This window comes from Amphiprion ocellaris, chromosome 12 (assembly GCF_022539595.1).
Source record: "Amphiprion ocellaris isolate individual 3 ecotype Okinawa chromosome 12, ASM2253959v1, whole genome shotgun sequence".
NCBI lineage: Eukaryota > Metazoa > Chordata > Actinopteri > Pomacentridae > Amphiprion > Amphiprion ocellaris.
This window is the reverse complement of record NC_072777.1, coordinates 25242869-25264328: the sequence shown is the minus strand read 5'-3', so window position 1 is coordinate 25264328 and position 21460 is coordinate 25242869. Positions and strand designations below refer to the sequence as shown.

The 21460-nt window shown below is 39.0% G+C and overlaps 1 protein-coding gene across 1 annotated transcript in view; it reads left to right on the top strand.

Annotated features, from left to right (window-relative positions):
- LOC111580831 (gamma-aminobutyric acid receptor subunit rho-2-like) overlaps positions 1 to 10350 on the top strand; it is a 31439-nt gene extending 21089 nt beyond the window's left edge. The window contains exons 7-9 of the mRNA XM_023288744.3: positions 1881 to 2033; positions 4625 to 4833; positions 4918 to 10350. Coding sequence (XP_023144512.1) covers positions 1881 to 2033; positions 4625 to 4833; positions 4918 to 5232 — 677 coding nt within the window. The 3' untranslated portion in view covers positions 5233 to 10350. The remainder of the gene's footprint in view (positions 1 to 1880; positions 2034 to 4624; positions 4834 to 4917) is intronic.
- Positions 10351 to 21460: the final 11110 nt, after the last annotated feature.

Here is a 21460-nt window from a genome sequence, read left to right as displayed (position 1 = left end):
AAAACAAAAAAAAAAAAAAACTGTTCTACCAAATTTATATTATTGTTTGTTGTATTTATCTATCTTTTGCCCATTCATTTTTGTTATTAAGGGTTTTATTGTTCATTTTCACCCTCATACAAAACACACATTTGAGAAAAGTGCAAAAGTTACATCCAGAAGCTGAAAAAATGCATTATTTGTGTATATTCTCAAGCTTTCTCATATGGGAGCAAGTGCCTGAAATATAAAAGGTGGTCAGAGAATAAACAAGCAAGCAAGCGTATTACTCACTGACTGTATATAAAGTCTGTGGTTTTACTTCAGGCCACAAAAGCCAGGAAAAAAAAAAGACAAATGAGAGAAGAACGGAAAGAAAGTTGCTCAGTGGCTGCTCTGGTGGCAAACATCACTGTGTTGTTCCCATTAATATTACCTTTAAACTCTCCCAGCACCAAACAGTTTCTGGGCATTCTCTGCTCCTGTCACATTTTTACCCACCTTGGGCTCATTTTTTTCCTGTAATAAAACATCCAAACCGTGTCTGGAAGTAGAGAGAGTCTAGAAGTGGTTTGTTTTTCTGCAGAAAGGCATAGGTAGAATGTCATAAATCATGAAAATTGAAAAAAAATAAATAAAACAGATGAATTTCTTTTATTATTTATTAACAACAAATGGGGAAAAGAATGGAATCAACGTGTACAATATTTTTTCCAAGTCCCTCCGGTGTTACCAACAGATGAAAGAATACTTGTTTTCTCTCTGCTCTGTGTGAAAACATTCAGCTGAAAAGTCCCAGAATTTTTGTAATGCAAATGTTGGTTGCATCTGAGTCTCTAACGGCTTCACAGTTGTGATAAGACGTGCAGAAATTGTAACTTTTACAGAGTCTGGTTCGAGGAATTGCTATATTTTTGATGAATTTTTAAATGAGACATGGAGAATGAAGTAATCTTGATGAAATATCACAGATTTAGACTCAGGATTGTTTCATTTTCTAGCTGATAGGGCTTGTCTCATGTGATTTGTTCAAAAAATCTATCTAATTTTACAGCTTCTAGCTTTGATAAATGGTGTGATTTTGGTGATTGATTTTTTTTAGATAACATGCATCCCAGGTAGCCTTAATTCTAAACCAAACACAAGTTTTTCCATTTACTGACATCTGCAGTGCCATCACTGCCTCGGTGACAAAATGGTAAAATTACTGTGCAGGCAACTGAGTTTATAAAGTCATTAAAAACAGACCTGAGCCCGATTTCTCCAGCTGTGGTGTTGAATGCAAAATGCCTCCACATATTAGTTCTCAGATTGTGTCATGATTGTCTAAATAATCCCATGGGAGACAGTATTACGCATAACAACAGGAAAACTAGAGCAAAAAGGATGAGTGATAGCCGAATTCCATTTAGCTGCTTCATTTTCACATCCCTGTTGTTGTATAATGGCTTGTTGTAGCAGTTAAACAGAACAGCGCTACCAAAGTCAGGAAACAGTAAAAGATGTTCACTCTGAAAGCAGTTGTTTGTCTTTGCCCAGTGAGGTTTCATCCAGTTAAAGAGGTTGGACTCATATCCAGAGAAAGGCTCTTCCTCTGAGAAATACTGTATCTCAGGAACTTTATAAATATAATGAATAATTTTTCTTCATGTTATTATTTTTTTATGTTCTCATTTGCTCTGCTCTGTTGCTATAGATTCTGTTATCCAGAAATCTGTTGCACTGTATTGATTTTGTTTTTCACATGCCCCTCCAGAGTTCCACCATCCCTGTGGAAATTAGTTTTTTATTTCATTTTATTATATCTTCACCCTGATCTTTTAGCATATTATTGTTTTACCTCAGTCAAGTTAAACAGTTTGCAAAAATCCATTGTATTTTGCTTCTCCTTCCGCCTCCAGGCTGGTACAACCGTCTGTACATCAACTTCACTCTGCGGCGTCACATCTTCTTCTTCCTGCTGCAGACCTACTTCCCTGCCACGCTGATGGTCATGTTGTCCTGGGTGTCCTTCTGGATCGACCGCAGGGCCGTCCCTGCCAGAGTCTCATTAGGTAAGAGGACATCCAGCACAATGACTCTCCTGCCTGCTCAGATTTAATGGGTTTCCAAAACACATCAAAGTGATCTGAGAGTCTAAGCCAGCCAGCCAGCGCAGGAGAAGCCCAGAAAGGAATCAGGCTGTCAAAGGGGGACATTTGCTTGTTTGCTTTCTTTCTTGGAGTGAAATGCGAAGATGAATATCGGTGTTATGTCTGTGTTAAGCATAGAGGTAGAGTCAGGACATGGTTAGCAAAAGGGACAGGAGGTTAACAGCTAGCTTGACTCTGTTTAAAGTTGAAAAATGCGCCTTCCAACTCAGAAGTATGGACAAACATAAAACCACTGTTCAAATAATTTGCAATCTGAATATTAGTATTTGGCCTGGGCCTGGGATCTTTCTGCATGGAGTCTGCATGTTCTCCCTGTGCATGAGTGGATTTTCTCTGGGTTCTCCAGCTTCCTCCCACAGTCCAAAAACATGCTGATGTTAATTGGTGACTTTAATTGCCCGTAGGTGTGAATGTGAGTGTGCTTGTTTGTCTGTATATGTAGCCCTGTGATAGACTGGTGACCTGTCCAGGTGTCCCCTGCCTTCGTCCCAAGTCAGCTGGGAGACACTCCATCACCCCCGCGACCCTAATGAGGATTAAGCGGTGAAGAGATAATGGATAGATGGATATTAAATATTTCATGTACTTAGTGACTATTGCTTTTTCATGCAGTTATTGATCAACCAATCAAGTGTCATGCAAAAAGTATCCTGCACATACAGGTCAGCAGCTTTAGCTATTGTTCAAATCAAACATTAGAATGTGGAGAAGATGTGATTTCAGTGGCTTTGATCCTGGTACGACTGTCGGTGCCAGACAGGCTGGTCTGAGTATTTCTGAACCTCCTGTTCTTCTGAACAGTCTCTATGATTTACTCAGTATCAGTTAAACACAATTCTGCGGACGGAAACATCTTTTTAATTAGACAGGTCAGAGTAGCAAGACCCGACTGTTTTGAGCTGACAGAAAGGCTACAGTCAGTCAGATCTCTTTACAGCGGTGCTTTGTAGAAAAGCTGCTCAGACTCACCATATGTCTAACCTTGAGATGGATGGGCAACAAAATTCAAAGTCCAGTTGCATGGCAGCATGTTTAGACTCCTCTATACTCTTTGATACAAGGTAAACAGTTACGTTTAAGCCAGAAGTGTTGGTCAGCCCTTGGCTAACTTAGGACTAAAGAATCCTGCTGACCAGGTGCACCAACTAACGAAAAGAGAAAAACAGATCTTCTAATTTGTGGTTTGCAGATAATATTATGGAGAAATGAGAAGAGGATGTTTTTTGAGTCTGCAGTTATTCAAATTTTCCAGTAGAATATCTCTTTAACTGTTGAATTCTTCAAGGAGGAACAAGCTTTTTTCCCATATTGGAAGGAGCCCTTTTTTTTTTTTTTTTTTTTTTTTTTTTTTTTTTTTAACAAAAAAAGTCTGAAGAGGCTTGATTTACCCAGAATTTGTGACAAATGAATCCTACTGAGACGGTTAAGAAGTGAAAAACTTTGTGCAACCCATACACTTTAACACATAGTCTGACTATTAGTTAGATCAAAGCCAACCCCAGAAGACCACATCAGATTCAGTTTCGGCCAGGAACAGAAATCTGAGGCTGCAGTGGACACAGGCTCCCCAAAGCTGGACTATTGAAGATGGAAAAACATAGTCTCATCTGATAAATCTCAATTTCTGCTGAGGCTGCAGATGGTAGGCTTATAGTTTGGCATCAACAGCTTGAATTCATGGGCCCAACCTGCTTTGCATCAACAATCCAGGCTGTAGCTGCTGGTGTAATGGCATTTGGAATGTTTTCTTGGCACGTTTTAGGCTCCTCAATGCCAACAATTATGGTTTGAACACCACAGCCAGTCTGAGTATTGTTGCTGACCATGTGGGTCCCTTTATTTCCTCAGTTTTCCACCTTCTAATGGTGACTTCTAGCAGGTTAACACACAATGTGACAATCCCAAAGTTGCATCAAACTGGCATCATGAACATTAAAGTGAGTCAGGTGCACTTCAGTGGTCTCTTCCAGTCACCTGACCTAAATCCAGGAGGACACCTTTGGGATGTGATAGTGCAGAGATCAGCAGTATGAATGTGCAGCAGAGAAATGTACAGAAATGATGTAATGAATCAGCAGAATCTCAAAGGAATATTTCTGAAATCTTTTAGATTTTATGACACCAAGAACTGTGGCTGTTTGAGAGCAAACCTGACTCAGAGTTAGTATGCTGCTTTCATATAGTATATTCAGCTTCAAGTTCCCAGGTCTGACTAAACCTTCTATTTGAAAAGCTTCTTGTGCTGTATTTGAGACTTTTCAAGGTCTCTCATTCCAAGAGAAGACTTTTTCTACCTACCTTTAGTGTTAGTTTGTGATTTATCTTTATATACAGTCTTTGTATGCATACTTCAGACTTGACAAAAATGACACAAAAACAGCATTAAAAGCTACCAAAAGACCTGCGATACATCTATACTTGACAGAGAGCTGAAATGATATGACCCATGGACTGCTCTGCTAACGTAAGGTTGCATTTTGTCTGTGCTTCAGGTATAACTACGGTGCTCACCATGTCCACCATCATCACCGGAGTCAACGCCTCCATGCCCAGGGTCTCCTACATCAAAGCGGTAGATATTTACCTCTGGGTCAGTTTTGTCTTTGTCTTCTTGTCTGTGCTCGAATATGCTGCTGTCAACTACCTGACAACGGTGAGGGACGGTAAAGACCGCAAGCTCCGAGAAAAAGTCCGGGAACAGGTACGGAGAGCAGTTCCGAAGTTACTCCGAATGGTGCTAAAAACTTTACATTTACTCTTGACTCTTTTTCTCTTTTTGATCCAGTCCCAGAACCTCCCCTGCACCTGCGGCATGTCTCACACCAAGACCATGATGCTGGACGGGACGTACAGCGAGGCGGACGCCAACAGCCTGGCAGGGTACACCAGAGCCTCCATGGCGGCTGAGGATGCCTCAGAAAAACCGGAGCGGATGGTGGTGCATCTGTCCCTGGACAACGAGTCCACAGGGGCCAAAAAGAAGGGCCTCCGCGGCTTCCGGATCATCCAAAACACCCACGCCATCGACACGTACTCTCGCATGATCTTCCCCGGCGCCTACATCCTGTTTAACCTCATCTACTGGTGTGTGTACTGCTGAGTGTGTGCGCTTTAGCTTCAACTGTTGCAGTGAAAGAACAATAAACTCCGAAACCATTTCGTTGAGCTCAGGAGGGAGGTACAGTTTGTTTCCGGTCTGCATGTTCCGGTGGAGTTTGGCAGAATGGCTGAGGAATATCGCAGCACTCTGGGTGTGAATATCTCCACCTCTGGCTCACATGTCACTGATGGATTGGACCACTTATAGAGCTTATAAAGGTTTCCCTCCTGTATCAAGAGCTGATATTTACCCCAATCATATTCCAACAACCTCATGGGGCTGGTTGCACGCTCAGTCTACTGCCAGTTGTACAAAAATAAAAAGGGACTCATTTTACGCCTATAAATTTCGCCACCACTTCCAATGGTACCATGACTTTGCAGCTTTGCCTACTATCCACAGTGGTTACTACCTACCAAATTTCATGATAATCTAAAGTTTTCTAGCTCACCTCCTGTTTGTTTACATCTAGTTCTGTGTTTTTGTGTTAACTTCAACCATAACGCTACTTATTTCCTTTGAAAAAAAATGTTCTCTGCTGCACTCATCACTTTGTTTTTTAGTAAATGTCCTTGTAAGTCTTCCAAAAGCTCACATTTTTTAACTAGATGATCACAGCTGGACAGTTTAGCTGAGTTACTGTGTTTACAAACAGTGTTTCTTGATCCAGAACTCACAGGGTATTATTTCTGCATAAATTAATACATTCAGATTCATGCGGACGTTTTTCACGGCAGACATTTTGACTTGTCATATGAGAATACACACAGATGTAGCTGATAAGACTGAAAACAGCTGCCTTCCATTTAGGTGAGCCAGTTCCAGGGTCCTGCTATTGTTCATGCTGCCACACTGTCATGATTTGTGGAGTACTTGATGGAACTGAGGCATCAGTAATGAAATTATCACACCTGTGTTCACCCTCCTATGACAATCCAAATGTCTGCCAAGTGAAAGATCTTTTAGATTGAACAGCATTTTTAGTTTCATTGTGATCATTTAGTGTCACGTTAGTCCTGCACAGCCAAATCTCCATAGTCAAAAAATGAAAATTGAATTTCTTTGATTGTTTATTTTACAGACATTTAAAAAAAAAAAAAAAAAAAAAAAAACTTCAAGATGCACTGCATTTTTGGCAAGTACTCACAGCTGTTAGCAATGCTGGAAAAAACAATGGTGATCCAACATTTATACAGATATATATTAGCTTACTTTTTAAATTGGTTTCAGTACATGTCTCCTATTTTAGTTCAGTCAAATAATTCCTGAATTTTTGTAATGTGACTGTTGGTCACAGTTGAATCAGTTGTGGTTTTCCAGAGCACAAAATTTTTTTATTTTTTTTTTTTTTACAGCATCTGGTGAGCCTACTCTACATTTTTTGCCAATTTTTAAATAAGAGAGGTATGATAAACCTATTTTGATGAAAAGCTGCAATTTTAAGCTTAGACCAAAGCTGTGCATCATACACAATTAGCTCAATAACTGTTTGAAAGTTGACAATCCAATGATTCATTTTGATTCTGCCATTTCTGGCTTGGATAAATGGTGGAGTTTTTTGCGATTATTTAAAAGATCAAACGCTTTTCTAACTTGTCAGAGGTTTTGGTAAAGAAATACCAGGATTTAATAGCTGTTGTGTCTGCAAGTTGTACATCCTGTTCATCTGTGTCCATGTCATCCATGCCGCCAGTTTTCTGAGAATTTTACAATGTCCCCATTCTTAATCTCCCCTAAAATACTCAGATTAAGTCATAGTCTCTTACATAGCGGAACAACAGACCTATTTGATTTGCCAAAAGATAATAGAAATGTGTGATTCCCAGGATGTAACCAGGCTACAGAGAACTTGGACATCCTTTCCTCGCTTTGCTTTTGGCTAACATCACACTCATTGAGCAGATGACAAGAACATTATCATTCATTTGGTGTTTGGCAACAGAACCTCTTTGCTCCGCTGTGTTCACCAGCTAGTTACTTACACACTTTGTCTGTCTGCCGTTTGGCTCTAAACTTGCTATCAGAGCATTTTGATGCTGTAAGTGAGGTTTGTGAAGGTGTAGTTTGCTGTCCAGAAAACCAAAACAATGAACTAAAAGAGGCTAAAAAGCCCTGTATAATTTTCCAAGTGTAAGCAATGTCATATTTCCATCGTGTTTTCTGCATTATTTTCTCCATTTGAGCTTTTCTTGACATGCAACGTTCACAAATATTGACAAATTGAAGCAGCATTCTCTGTTGGTTTTCTGGGATGTGCTCTACTGTTGGATGTAATCCTGACTGGTGAGTTTTGCCACCATGAGCGAGACCGTCTTTGCACAACTGAAGAACTGTTCCATCTATCTGAACTGTATGATCTGAGCAACAGTCAGAGTGTCTCTGTGCAACCAGCCCCTTCCTAAGGCTTCCCTAAATAACCCTCTCCACTCTGAAGCGCTCTATCTTCACGAAACAAACTGTCAAAATAGTAAGAGCTTGTAATTTGGCTGCCGTTGCCTCTGAAACCTTTGGAACAGACTGAGTCACGTAACTGAATGTGTCCAGAGCAGATGGCTAATGAGGCAGTAAGCGAGCTAAATACCAGGCTTTCTTCCCTCAACAGCGCTCCGACTACAGTGACAACATTTCAGTTAAAGTGACAGTAAACGCTGCTGCCCTGTGTTGCTCATTGGACCGCTGTTGGCATTAAACAGGCTGAAGAATCCCATTAAGCCAGGACTGAACAGGATGCTGCTGCTGAATGGGGGTTAAAGCACCACCCATCACTGTTGCTAAACAAAGTCTTTATTTGATTACGTATTTACGGACTTCTCAATTCACTGATTCTCTCATATTTAACATTTATTTCTTTACTTTTAGTACAGTAATTGATCCATGTGCCATTATACCTTAAGTTGGCAAAGGGTGCAAGAAACAGCTGGCTACGAGGCGTGCAATATCTTCTGTATTTCTTAGGAAGGACTTTAAATACCATGGACAGCTTTATCAGTGATGTAACCAACTTGAACCGCCTTAAGTGAACATTTTTTTAATACACCAACATGGTTTAATGGCCGTTTTTTTTCTTTTTCTTTTCTTTTTCTTCATTTCATTACCATGACTGACTGCATATTATTCCGTCCTGTTTAGCCTTGAATCATGATGGCAAATAGTGCGCTAGAAGCTGTTCTCATAGAGTGATCGTGCTGCGTGGTTTCACCCATCACAAGAGCTACAGTTTTGTTCTACGAGACTGATTTACAAGTCACTGTTTTAAAACCAGATCCTCCTTCAATGTAGGAACAACTTTACCTTTTGGAGGACTTGCTTTTCTTGCTAAGAAATAAATAACATTTGTGCATATTTATAAAGCTGGACCCAAAAGGCAAATAGCTTAGCTTAGCGTTAAGACTGGAAGCTAGAGAGAAACTGTACCACCTCATTGATTTGTTCAGTACTTCAACACAAATGTAAGGAAGAGGTTTGGGTAAAGTATTTGTAACATGAGCATTGAATTTCATTTCATTTGTTCAGGTTAGCTTCATGAGTTTTGTCTCCTTGGGTTAAGGGTTGCTTTAATTAGTTGTATCCTTACCATCACAAGGAAGTGCCATTGCTTCAGGCAACACTAAAGCTGCATTTTTTTAACTAGACTGAGCAAATGTTGGCCATTGCTGGAAATACCTTATTTAAAAAAAATACTCCTTTACATGGAAAAGTTGAGCCTTTATAATTTCACCTAAGAAAAATTACAGCTGCAAAATGGTCTTGGAAGCATTGAAGTAAAAGTACTTATAGACCAAATTGAGCAGTCTTATAGTGATATATGACTGGGTTATAATTATTACTCATGCATCAATGTGTATTTTAATGTTTCAGTGGGAGGAAAAAGGACAAACTTTATACACTGTGTAATGGTTTCTTCTATGGGATGAAGTCCTTGTATGATGTGCTCATATGGTTAACATGTAAAATCACTTTGTCCGATGAATATAGTGGAGTAAAAAGTACAGTAGAAAATAATTAATGAAATGTATTGGATGCGTAGCAGAAAACAAAAGTACAATTATTCAGTCAAATTTGATTGAAAAAGCCCTTTTAGAACAAATCAAATTGATGATGAAATTGCTTTCCAAGCGACTGGCGAAGCATAGAAGGTGCAAGTTTCTGAGAACCGTACATGACTTGATTAAATGTCCTTAGTTACATTCCACCACCAATGTGGGTCCAGTTCTGAAATGGCCAAATAGGACCTCATTGGTCAAAAGTTTCTCCAACCAGCAGAAGCAGTGCACAAAATACAAGACCTCCTAAAAAAGAAATTACGCAACAGCTTGCATCAGTCTTTTTAAGTCATGACAACTTGTAATGAAATTATGCTCCACCAACAAACTCTATTAAATTAGGAGAATTACCATTTCCTCTATAATTAATTGTGTTTAAAATGTTGGATTCGTTTTAGCAAGTATTTAAAGGACTTGAAATCCTGAACTTAAGGTGGAGAAAAATAAAGTTATCTCACCAGTTTAGTTAATATGCTACAACTTGAATTTCCTTTTAACTCAATTAACAAGAATTATATCTTAAATTCCTGTAATTACCAACATTATTATGTCAAGACAACGCATTAAAATAACTCAAAAGGTTTGTCGGAAACAATAAATTAGAATTTTCTTCTTGCAACTGTGCATTTAATTAAGTGGTTGTAACAGACCTCCTGAGTCCTTTTGCTTCCAGTCCTAAAGCTAAGCTAGACTGATCCCTCTTACAAAGATATATATCATTCACCTGCTGGCAAGAAAGTGAAAAAGCCGCTTTAATCAAAATGTTAAACTACTCCTTCAAACCCAGCTTGATGCACACCATTTCTAGCAACCAATAATGCGCTTATGCTTCATTGCAGTAATCTTTTGCCAGGACTAAATGTGTTTTTATTATTATTATTTTTATTGGTGCATATCATTTGGAAACAAAACTTTCCTAACAGCACGTCAGACGATTTGTCTGGAAAAAAAAGCAAGAAACACGAGCACGCTTACCATCAGCTCCCAAACCTACTTCACTTCTACCTTCATCTTCAGAAAATATTCTGAATGTAATGCTTTCACAGCAAATTTCATAAATAAAGTCTCTCTTTCACATGTTTTACACCGAGTCTTGATTCAGCGATCTGAAGGCTGCCTCGCTGCTGTGAAGCTCCTCCGCTCTGCTTGAGACGCAACTTTACAGACGACAGGCACAACTTCCAAGAATAATGTATCAGACACAATCTTCCTGTGTGACGCACGTCCGTCTTTAATCCAGATTTCAGAGAGCACTCGGGGCACATCTAATCCCCAAATAAACAAATCACGTCAGATTTGCCCCTGCTACCACTACTTACAATTGCAGTGCTGCGGTAGGGCAACTCTCATCTGTGTTGTTTATTAATGCAGCTGCTGCTTTAAGGTAATACACTGACTCACGCTCCGCTACGTCTGGCCTCGCTTTATACCCAGTGGCAGAGCCTTGAGGTCTTATTATCCTAACAGGATGTCTGTGCTGCATCTGGAATACATTAACAAACATTTACACACATTTCTTTTTTAAAAAAGCAAAAAAAAAAAAAAAAAAAAGGGCACATGATATAAATAGTTTTACAAATCCCTGTGTGTGCAAAGCCGATGGCTCTGGGTAGTTAGGTCGGATTTAAACAGGAAAGAGAAAGGATCTGATTTGAACTGAGCATGACCCAAATGTGGTGTGTTTTGGACCATTTTTTCCCCTCCTTGTTCTTTTTTTTAAATCACCGCTCAGCAGACATTACAAATGTCTCCCGCAGAGTCCTTATTTGATGCCCTGATCTGAGCCCTCATCATCAGCACAGCAGCTCAGGTGGAATGTTTGTTCATGCCAGGCAAAGATGACGACTGTCAAAGGCTTCTTGGCTCACATCACTGCTGCTTTGCGATGTTAATGATGTGGCAAGTACCAAAAATATCTGCATGGCTCAATACCACGAGGAATACATGAGAATATATGTATGTGTGTGATGTCTCTTACCCTGCAAAACTACCAAGAGTCAAAACTGACAGCATTAAATAATTAGATCATGTTTTAGCATTTCCAGTCAAGTATAAAGACAGTGTCCTGCTAATAGAAGCACTGAGGCTTATATTGGCTAACTGCTGTCCTTAAATGTCCTTAGGGACCTTAAGGACACCAAATATCATAATAAAAGGGCAGTTTTTAATTTTAATCTGGAATATTTTGGGTATAATCTCTAAATAATCCTGCCAAAAGTTCTATAACATTGAACAGGAGTCAAAAATGTGACTTTGATTCAATAAAGAAGGATGAAAACTATTATATGTGTCGTCCAACTCTGGAACTGTTGCAGCCAGGTAAATTTTAGAAAAGCGAATTAGTGCAAAACTTGAAGCTGTATGAAAGAACAGCTTGTGTGTGTTTGTCAAAAGCCTCTTTCCGCCTTTCATTTGAAAAAAATAATCAGTGCTTGGCTCATGATCAGCTCTTGTTTGGAACATTTGTTAGTTATAAAATCAGTTTGTAGATCTTGTAGAGCTTCTGTTTGTGGTTCAGCTCCAGTGGATTTGCAGGAAGTGTAACGGGATAGTATGAAAAGCAGAAATTCATACAGAGGTAGTGGAATATCAATGCATTGACGATACTGTTAATCTGATTTCCATGCCAATAAATCATAATAAATTGAATTGAATTGCAATAGATGGGATGCTTTTAGTCTATATTTACTGTTCACGTGAGTCAATAATGTAAATGGACATTATGCAGTGCAACAAATTTACATTTTTGGAACCATTTTGATTTTCTAGTCCATAAAAATCCTAGTTTAACGTCATCAATAAATTTGAAAATTTTCAAGGTGCATACAAAGAAATAAGCATATATCAACAAATTTCAGTAAAACAGTTATTTTCGCTGCATTAATCCCTCCAATTACTGATAATGGCAGGCTGATCCCTTTCTGAGCATCTCTGTGACCTGTGTCATCAGTTAGCGGTAAATAGGGAAGACAACGTTCATATTATATTAATCCCCAGATTATTCGAACCCGGTGGGACTAGAATGCTGTTTTTAGCAGAAAATGGGATCCATGGGATTAGGAGCACACCAGATCAGCAAAGTGTCAGCTTGCTAATAAACAGGAGTCTATGGAAGAACGGTCCTTTAATATCTACCGCCGCTGATGTCTCATTTATTTAATCTGTACGCAGACTAAAAAGGACCAACAATAAATTGTGGTTTATGGAGAGTTGCTGCAATCAGTATTGTCAGACTGAGGGAGTCATATTTGGTGCCTTTTATCAGTATAAGGACAAAAAGTGGAGCCTCGTGCCTCATCGAGATGCAAGGTGGAGCGTTCTGTATCATTATTCTTCGGAATCTGTCGGTCCAATACTGTAATGCTACACATTGTGCACTGTAGAGTAATTTTACAGTGTTTGAGCAGATTTGTGTGTGAGCTGGTGTGCTCAAGCTGCAATAATGATGCAGCGTAAGCCATTTTAAGGCATGAAGGGCTCATTTTTGTGCCAAAAAAAAATCTAAATATGTATCCTAGTTCCACAGATGTAGGTTTTCAGGGACTTTAATGCATCACTGCTCTCCAGGCTTAATGCAGTTTCACTGAGGATATCTTTGCCTGTTGACCTATAAGTAATCTTAGTTTATTGTCAGCATCACAGCAGATATCAACAGTCACATATGTATCATACCATTAGACTGCTGAATCAAACAAGCAGAAGGCCTATATACATGATAGCTCATTTTGCCAAACCACTGATTTCATGAGTCACTCCATGAGTCACCGTGGCAACAGCAAGCATGTCCCCCGCCGTGTGGCTTTGTTAGTGTCTCCTGGGAACATCTCCATTAGTCTGAGCCGTTTGCAGCATTTCGGTATCTAGTTGTCTTCTCTAAATTTGAATCTGGAATCTTTTTTTCTAAATGCTGCACCTGTGTTGTCAGACTGGCAAAGCTGTTTTCTTCATTTTGCTTGTGTTTTTTATCTGCTGGTAAAAATAAATTAAATAAAATTAAAAATGAATAAACACCTTTAGAACTTGTAGGTAAAAATTTGCAAGTGTTGTGGGAACTTTCCCTGCTTGCTGGGAAATCTCAGACCCTGAAGCTAAACTTTTTTTTTTTTTTTGCCTCATGTACCAGGCAAGTTCTTTTAATTTAGGAAAGTTTGTACCATCTTTGAATCCAATATGCAGTTATCCTTAAAATAGATGAGTGACAAAGAAAAACTCGGAATCATCTGGCCCAACAGTAATGGTGACTCTGTTATTGTTGTGCTGGCATGCTTTGAGTCTCTGTAAATCAATATAAACCTGTTCTGAGTTCTATTCTGATGGGAGTCTGCTCTTTCAGGATGGTGCTGCCTCCATCAATAGGATATGAGGGGTCGCTAAAGGGCTTGACGAGCATGAAAGTGAGCCCCCACATCACACTTCTGCAAGACTTTTGACCAACGTGTTAGACAGCAACCTCCACCACCATCATCAAAACGACAAATTCAGGAATGTGTTTTGAAAGAATGTTGTTCCATCCTTTCAGCAGAGTTCACACACTTGGAACACAGCAACTGGTCTGCCAAACACCTCACTAAAAAACTGTTTATGTTAGTTTTTGCTTAAGTTTGTCTCCCGTCTGTAGATCCATGGTCTAACAGGTGCACTACTGTTGCCTGGATGGAGGTTCTACCTTGAAGGTCAAAGTCAAAAAGTCTCCTTGAGCAGTTTAAATGAAAGACTCCAACTGGCTGAAGACAACTTTACTCTGAGACGTGCACCGATAAACACCTGTGGCTCTTCTTAGGTGAGCTTACGATAAATCCCCTGCACAGATATGCACCGTATACCTGCACGTAAACATATGCCGACCTTTAGTACAGCCGGAAATGATTGCACGGAAATACTCTTGGCGGAAAAACCGAGAGCTCATCATGTAAGTTGTCTGTTGGCTTTTGTATCTCTGTATGGATTAAAAAAGGGGTGACAGTGTGTTAATTAGTAGCTTTAGAAGTGTATGTTGAAATGTGGACAGAGCCTCGCCAGCGCTTCCCTCCTGATTCTAGTCCTCAAGTTCCACAAACATGAGTTTGATCTTCTCATTTTGCTCCCAGAAAGAAAGTGAGCACACTTCCAGGATGCCGAACTATTCCTGTAAGGTGTAATTAGTCTGCAAATACATATTTGTGAGTCCAAGGAGGACTTCAGAGGAAGCTTAGCAACAACTTTTGGCTGGCATGCTTCAAAAGGACATTTCCATACCCAGCTGTTAGGGTCAGATCTTTTTCGCACTCTTTTTAACAAATGAAAAAGCTAATGGAGCACACTGTGAAGAAGCCTGAATTTACTTAACAGAATGACACTTCAATTATGGGCAAAATCCAACAGAGTTTATACTGCTCTCAGCTGGAGTTTGAATGTGAAGGGATACAAGCTGCCAGAACTGAGAACGAGCAGCTTTGAAGACAGCGAGCAAATCGAGCCCTACTGCTGCTCAAATCTAGGAAGGCTATTCCTCACGTGGCCTCATGACTTTGATTCTGTTCGCGATTCTGATCCCGCATGCACTGAAAACTTGCTCTGTGCATACAGATACGTCCTTGTGCGCTCTCAAATGTGAGCTTTCAAACGCAGACTGATCACAGCTTGATGTAGTTTTGTGCTTGCTCAGTAGTTTTGTTGTTAATGAACTTCCCTGCTTTGCCTTCATCAGTCTGGTGAAAGAAGTTGGTCTCGGTAATTTAGTCATCAGCCGTGTCACTGACCACTATTTCAACAGGGAGGGATCAATGTGGAGTGTGTAAGCAGTATCGATTGTGGTAAACAAACGAGAAAAACTTCCCTATTGAACGTTTGCCAAACAAGTAATTGCATTCAATTCATCAGAGAGAAAAAGTGAAACTATGCACAATATTCTTATTATCATAGATTGGATTGGATTATGTTTTTATCACATGGCAAAAAGTTACACTCACATGATGACACTTAAGATGCCTCCATTTCTGAAGATGTTTCCGAAAGCTCTGCCATTGTGAGGCAACACATAAAGACCATGTGGTACGTAGAATATATTTTATACAGGCAACTTTACATCCTCGCAAAACAAAGCAGGGATGCCAGGAGGAGTAAAGATGTGTAACCAATGGATTGTATGAATAATGTGCATCAGAGGCGAGTGGATGTGTGTACAAAGTAAAAAACTAAATCTGTAAAAACACAGTTAAAATCTGGTACCAAGGGTAAAAAAAATATGTTAAACAAAACTGTCAAATACTGTAACAAACAAAAACTTTGAAAAAAAATGCAAATATCTGTAAAATAAATTTATTTTTAACTGATTTAAACACAATAAAACTGTATAATTTTACAATGACTTATTGTTAAAACAATGTATTACTGTTTATAAAAAGACAGATCTTTGATGTACAGTTTTGGCCTGTTTGTTTTTTTTTAATTTTTATTAATCTTTCTGAGATTTCACTGAATCTACAAAATGTGGAAATCTGTATAATCAGAGTTTGAAAATTATTAATCTTTTTTTCTAATAACAGCAAAAAAAACCTATAAAATAGCTTTTTCTTTTTTTGCTGATTTAAACACACTAAAAAACTGTAGTTTTACTGTCACACATTAAAAAGAACTAATTGTCATTTTAAAAGTGTACTTTTTATCTGGACGTTATCTACAGGTTTCGACTATTTTTGGTTGTTTGTTTGGGTGTTTTTTATGGTTAGCAAGTAAATTGATACATATATTCAGTGCTTTAATTAATTAGTATCTATAACTTAACAAAACAGGAAAAATCTGTAAAAACAACAGTGAATTTTTCAAAAAATGACAGATAAAGACTGTCGGATAGCATTAATATTTTCCAGTGTATGCTAATTTGGATGTGCAGGCACGACTCTGTGATTGGTGGATCAACTCCTGGCTGGCAGATGATTGGCTCCTGGTCATACAACAGATTCTCGGTGACAGAGAGCTTCCTCGCCTCTCAGCCTGCTACACTTGCGACATGTGAGTTTACCTGTAACTTTTTCCTTATTGATTACTGTGTTGGTCTAATGGAGTTTGTAAAGGTGGACTTCTTTCTTTTTTTGCCGGACAGTGACCTGATATTTGTTGGTTTTAGTTAGGTTTTGTTGATTATACTTCTTTAGGTAGATTCATTTGTTTGTCATTTGGACCTTGCCACAGCCTAAAGCTAAATTTAACTCCTCAGATCTATAAATATGCTGTAAATAAATACAGCTAATATGACATTTTAACTATCTGGTTTTGTTTCTACTTGGGATGTTGGAAAGATGGGTCACTTTGATGTTGCGTTGTTCATTTCAGCGAGACACTCCTTCACTATAGGCTTTCAGGTTTGTTTCTACAATTCAAAACTGTTTTTCTACGGTAATCATTTCAGAAAGGATGAAGTTTTGTTCGAACTGATTGAAGTGTAACATATAACCAGGTTAGCTTCTGGTTGCAAGTGCTCAATACGTGTCTCTGAATGATGCTGCAGAAACACCAATGTTGTTTTCCCCACTGTTGATCACAGCAAACACAAATGATGTCATGATGATGGCAATCAATACTCCAGTCTTGCTCCCAGGGATATCCTGTTTAAGCCTGGTTAGTCTCAGATGTATAGTTGCTGCAATTATACTGGTTTTCGAGTCCACTTGCAGGACTTTGTTCCGTGCATGTGCAGTAGATTATAGCTACACAGCCCATGCATACACGGTATTGCTGAGCATGTACATTATTGCCCTTGTAGTGTACTCCATGTGGGAATACATTTTGAACTAAACATCCAGGAAGAGGTCTGTGTGGATCTTATGGACATGGGAAGATGATGAAATTAGTATGACAATGGCCTCATAATGATATGCAAGAAATTTCATCATCTCCACAAATCTGGAAGACTCTATTCAGACCCTTCTGTCCTACAGCTTTCATAAATTTGTCTCTGCAGTAATGTGAATGCACGCAGTTCATAGAGAAAACCTACTGAGCATGTGCGGAACAGAGTCCTCCCAGTGGACTTAAGTAGTCGCTATACAATAACAATAACTATGTGCCCATGATTGTCCATGTGCACATCTGCAAGGGAGAATAATCAAGAATTAACACTGGCCTTTGAGTGAACCTGCAGTGGTATTAAATCTGCATCATTTATACTCTGACCACATGAGGGCCAACTTGAAAGAGATATTTTTAGCTTAATAAACTGCTACGGTGAATTTGTTGGCAAACATTAGGAAATAGATATGGAGCAACATAAGCACAGATTTGGAATTGTGCGTTTGGAATTGTATCTAGTCCTGCTCTAGAGGTCACATCTGGTGTACATCATCCTCTTTTGTTTCATGTGTACTTGCTGATGCTGGGTCATATTTAAAAACACAATCACATTAACATTATCACTGCTATGTTGACGACACACTGGTTTATCTTCCTGTACGAGTTAATGATCCCTCCCAGCTTTAAAGGGAGATATGGAGATATATTTGCCAGAAGTCCATCAGGAGATTTGCAATAACAACCAACATCTGAATACTCATAAGACTGAAATGTTGCTTGTTGGTCCAGCTGGGCTCGGGTTACTTTTTGCTGATTTTTCCATTCATCCCAATGGCTGCACAGTTTCTCAAATCAATACAGGTAAGGTTAGGGCCAGGCATTTATGAATTTTCTCTTTTGTTAGGGAGGGAAAGATCTCTTTCTGGTTCAAAACAGAACTTCCAGAGTGCTTATAAGATCTAAGAGGTTTGGTCAAATCACACACCTCCTGATGGCTGCTGAAACACTCTTTCAAGATCGTCCGTGTCGCTAATGCAAATTCATTTACAATTCCGCAGTTTCATTTAGCAGATGCTTTTATCCAAAGTGAAGTACATCAGAGAGTAGACAGAGCACAAGCAAAGATCTAGTCAGGAGAAAACAACCTGGATAAGAGCCATGAAACAAGTTCAAGTGTGATAATAGGACCTTGGTGCCTACAGACAGTGCGGGAGGTAATTGGAATGTTTCTTTTTTTTTCAGTAAAGAGCTGGTTTTTAGTCTTTTCTTAAAGACTGAGAGGGATTCTGCAGATCAAACAGCATCTGGTTACTCATTCCACCACCGGGTAATGACAGAGGAGAGTCTAGCTATCGACCTTGGGCCTTGTTGTGGTGGTTGTATCAGGCGCCTTTTGTTGGCCGAGCATAGTGAACGAGAGGGGTATAATTTAACAAAAACTCTTTTAAAGGATAAAGCCTCTGTTCAGCTGTGCTCTGCTTGTGTGGTATAAACTTCCTCTCCATGTTCAGGATGCAGAAATGTTCAAATCCAGGCTGAAAACATGTCTTTTCTCTGTGTGCCGTGGCTTCTCCTAATTTAACCATCTGGGAAATCAAGTCACTCACTTCTTCTGCAAGTACTTAACCCAATTCTGTTCTGGTTGTATGAGCTCTATTTATAAATCCCTAACCTCGATCCTGTCATATAACATTGTTTTCAGTGTGAAGGTGTGTGTGTCTGTGTGTATGTGTGTACTTTTTTCATGTCAAGTCATTGTTTTCTTTCAGTATATGCAAATGAGGACATCCTGTTGCTAACACAAGCAGATGTCTTGATTGAGCTCAGGTGTATTGCTGCTTTATTTAATTTTCACATAACTGACAAATATATATATATAAAAACACCCATACAGGCTTATAGTTTCAAACAGACGACAAAACAAACATTTAGGAGCTGAAAGTGCTACCAATTAACAAAATGCATCTCACGCATAAAAGAGACATAATGAGATGTTTTGTGCTCTAGATTTTAAGACAGCATTATATTTCTCTGAATTATTGGTAAAAGGATATTAAGATAATATGGAATAATACGCTGTATGTCAGTGTGGCAGACCCTGATGTGCAGATTTTGTTCCTAAACTTCCACTTTCTTTGTCGGTGTTGGTCCTAAAAGCAGCTTACGGATGGGCTACCACCAGCTGGAATGCTGTGGAGCAGTAGATTGTGATGAAACGTGAGATACACTTAGCTTTAAACACCATTTCAAGGCGGCATTAGTGAGAGGGCAGGCAGAGAGTGTTGCCCTATTTCAGGCAGACGACACACTCACCTGCTAACTGCAGCACGTGAACATGAATTTAAGTGCCCAAGGCCTGAAGTGTGAGTATTAGGACGGACTCTGGACCAAAACACTGAATTCATCTGCCGTAAAACCAGATCACTTAGCTGAAGGACAGTAAAATGCTCCATAGAGCTGAGGGGAGCCTGTTCAAGTGTTTTCCGAATTGATGCTGCAATCAAAAGGTGGCATTGGCAAAACCAGGCAAACAACAACAAAACAGCTCCCTCCTCTTAAACTCTCCTGGTAAGATTTCACCACAAAGCTATCACTCTACATATATAAAAACACCTGTTTTCATGTTATAATAGCTCACATGATAGTAGCCACCAGTTATCATCTGTGTTAGCACAAGGTTTTCTCAGTCTCCATCACATGTATTCCCCTCCTACATTATTCTTCCCTTCACCCATCTCCTTTTACTTCCATTGTTGTTGTTGTTTTATTCATTAAAACATGTATATAAAAAGAGAGTAAGAGTTTGTGCAGGAAAGGTTTTAGGCCAAAAATGGCTTATGAAGACACCTCTTGAATATAAATATCAATGATTAGGAAAAAGATCCGAACAAATATTATGTAATTCATCAGTTTCACAACTAATCAGTAAAAAATTGATATACAATATTCAATTTACACAGAAGTTTATGTGTAAGTTCAGATGCATTACAAAAAAATCCAATAGGGGTAAAAATCTAAAGCAAGGTGGAGGCATTTCATTTGTTTAGTCAATGAAAAAGTGTATTTGTAGAAAAGATACAGATGTTGTCAGTAGAGATGGTGCTTGTTATGACAGTTAAAATCAATTAAGAAAACCCCAAAATACAAAAAGTGAAAGTCCTCAGTGTCCTCTAGAAACGAAGTGAACGTCTGAGGAAAATTTCAAAACATTCTAAAAAGCACAAGGCCCTTCATGAGTTCAGTGTATTTATTTATACATGACTAGTCAATAGGAATATGGATGGATATGGGTTTTTCAGGACGATATCGATGCCGATTACTGGTCATCAAAAAGACCAATAAATGGTATTTTGAACTGGCATACATTAAATATTGTACTTTAACAGCAGAGAATCAGGCTTCCTTATTAATTCATTGGTAAGACAGCTCCTAGGAATAGGACTGATGATGTCAGAACGTCACAGGATGCTGACATTCCCTGTTTACTGATAATCAGTTGATTGAGATTCATAAGTTTGTCTCCCGCAGTTCCGTCTGCCGTTCTTCTCTGTTTTCTCAATCTTTGTTCTATCACTTTTATTGCAGACTAAGGTCCATTTCTTGAAGCATTAATTATTAATTATTGTTTTTCAGACTCTGTTTCAGGGTAATCTGTGGTCTCCTAACTTAGCCGCTAGCTGTTAGCGGAGCTTTAGCCACTGTGAATGCAGTAAACGCGCTGGCTTGCAGCAATGCTTTGTGCTTCTTGTTCAGTTTTTACGGGTTGCCCCTGCCAGGGAGGTATTTCTGAGACCACAGAGTGACTACAGAAAGAGAGAGGCATCATCATATTTGCAGTAACACATTTAATTTATTGATAATCGTTTAATAACGATACAGATAACTGTAAAAATGCTAAATAATCTGACAATTGGACAGGCCAGTATCCCTACTACACAGGTTTAGAAGCTGATATTTTCCAATGAGAGGAGCAAGATGTGTCACAGCTTTTAGCAGAGTTAATCAAGTTCTTTTGATTTAGAAAAATCTTACTGAGTTAAGGTCAACATGCAGCAGCATAAACAGTACAAAGCAACTTAAAAAAATAAACGAGAAGGTCAATGTTAAAATCTCCCCGAGGAATGTGTTTCTTTCTCTTTTTACTCATCAGCTCAAGAGTGGAAGGCAGAATGTCAATTATCAATCACTGCCTCCCAAAAGTAGGACTTGGTATTTGAATGAAAAATGATTCAACCTCAGTTTTACCTAATGCTGAGCTGTTTCTTCTCAGTTGAATGAAAATTGCCATCAACAAAGACAGGAGAAGATTAAAAACTCTACATGGATGCACAGCACTGTGGAGGCACTGAATCGGAAGATACTATAGCAGCATTGAGCCTTGGGTTAGGCAGTTATAATTTTATGGCAAAATGTGTATA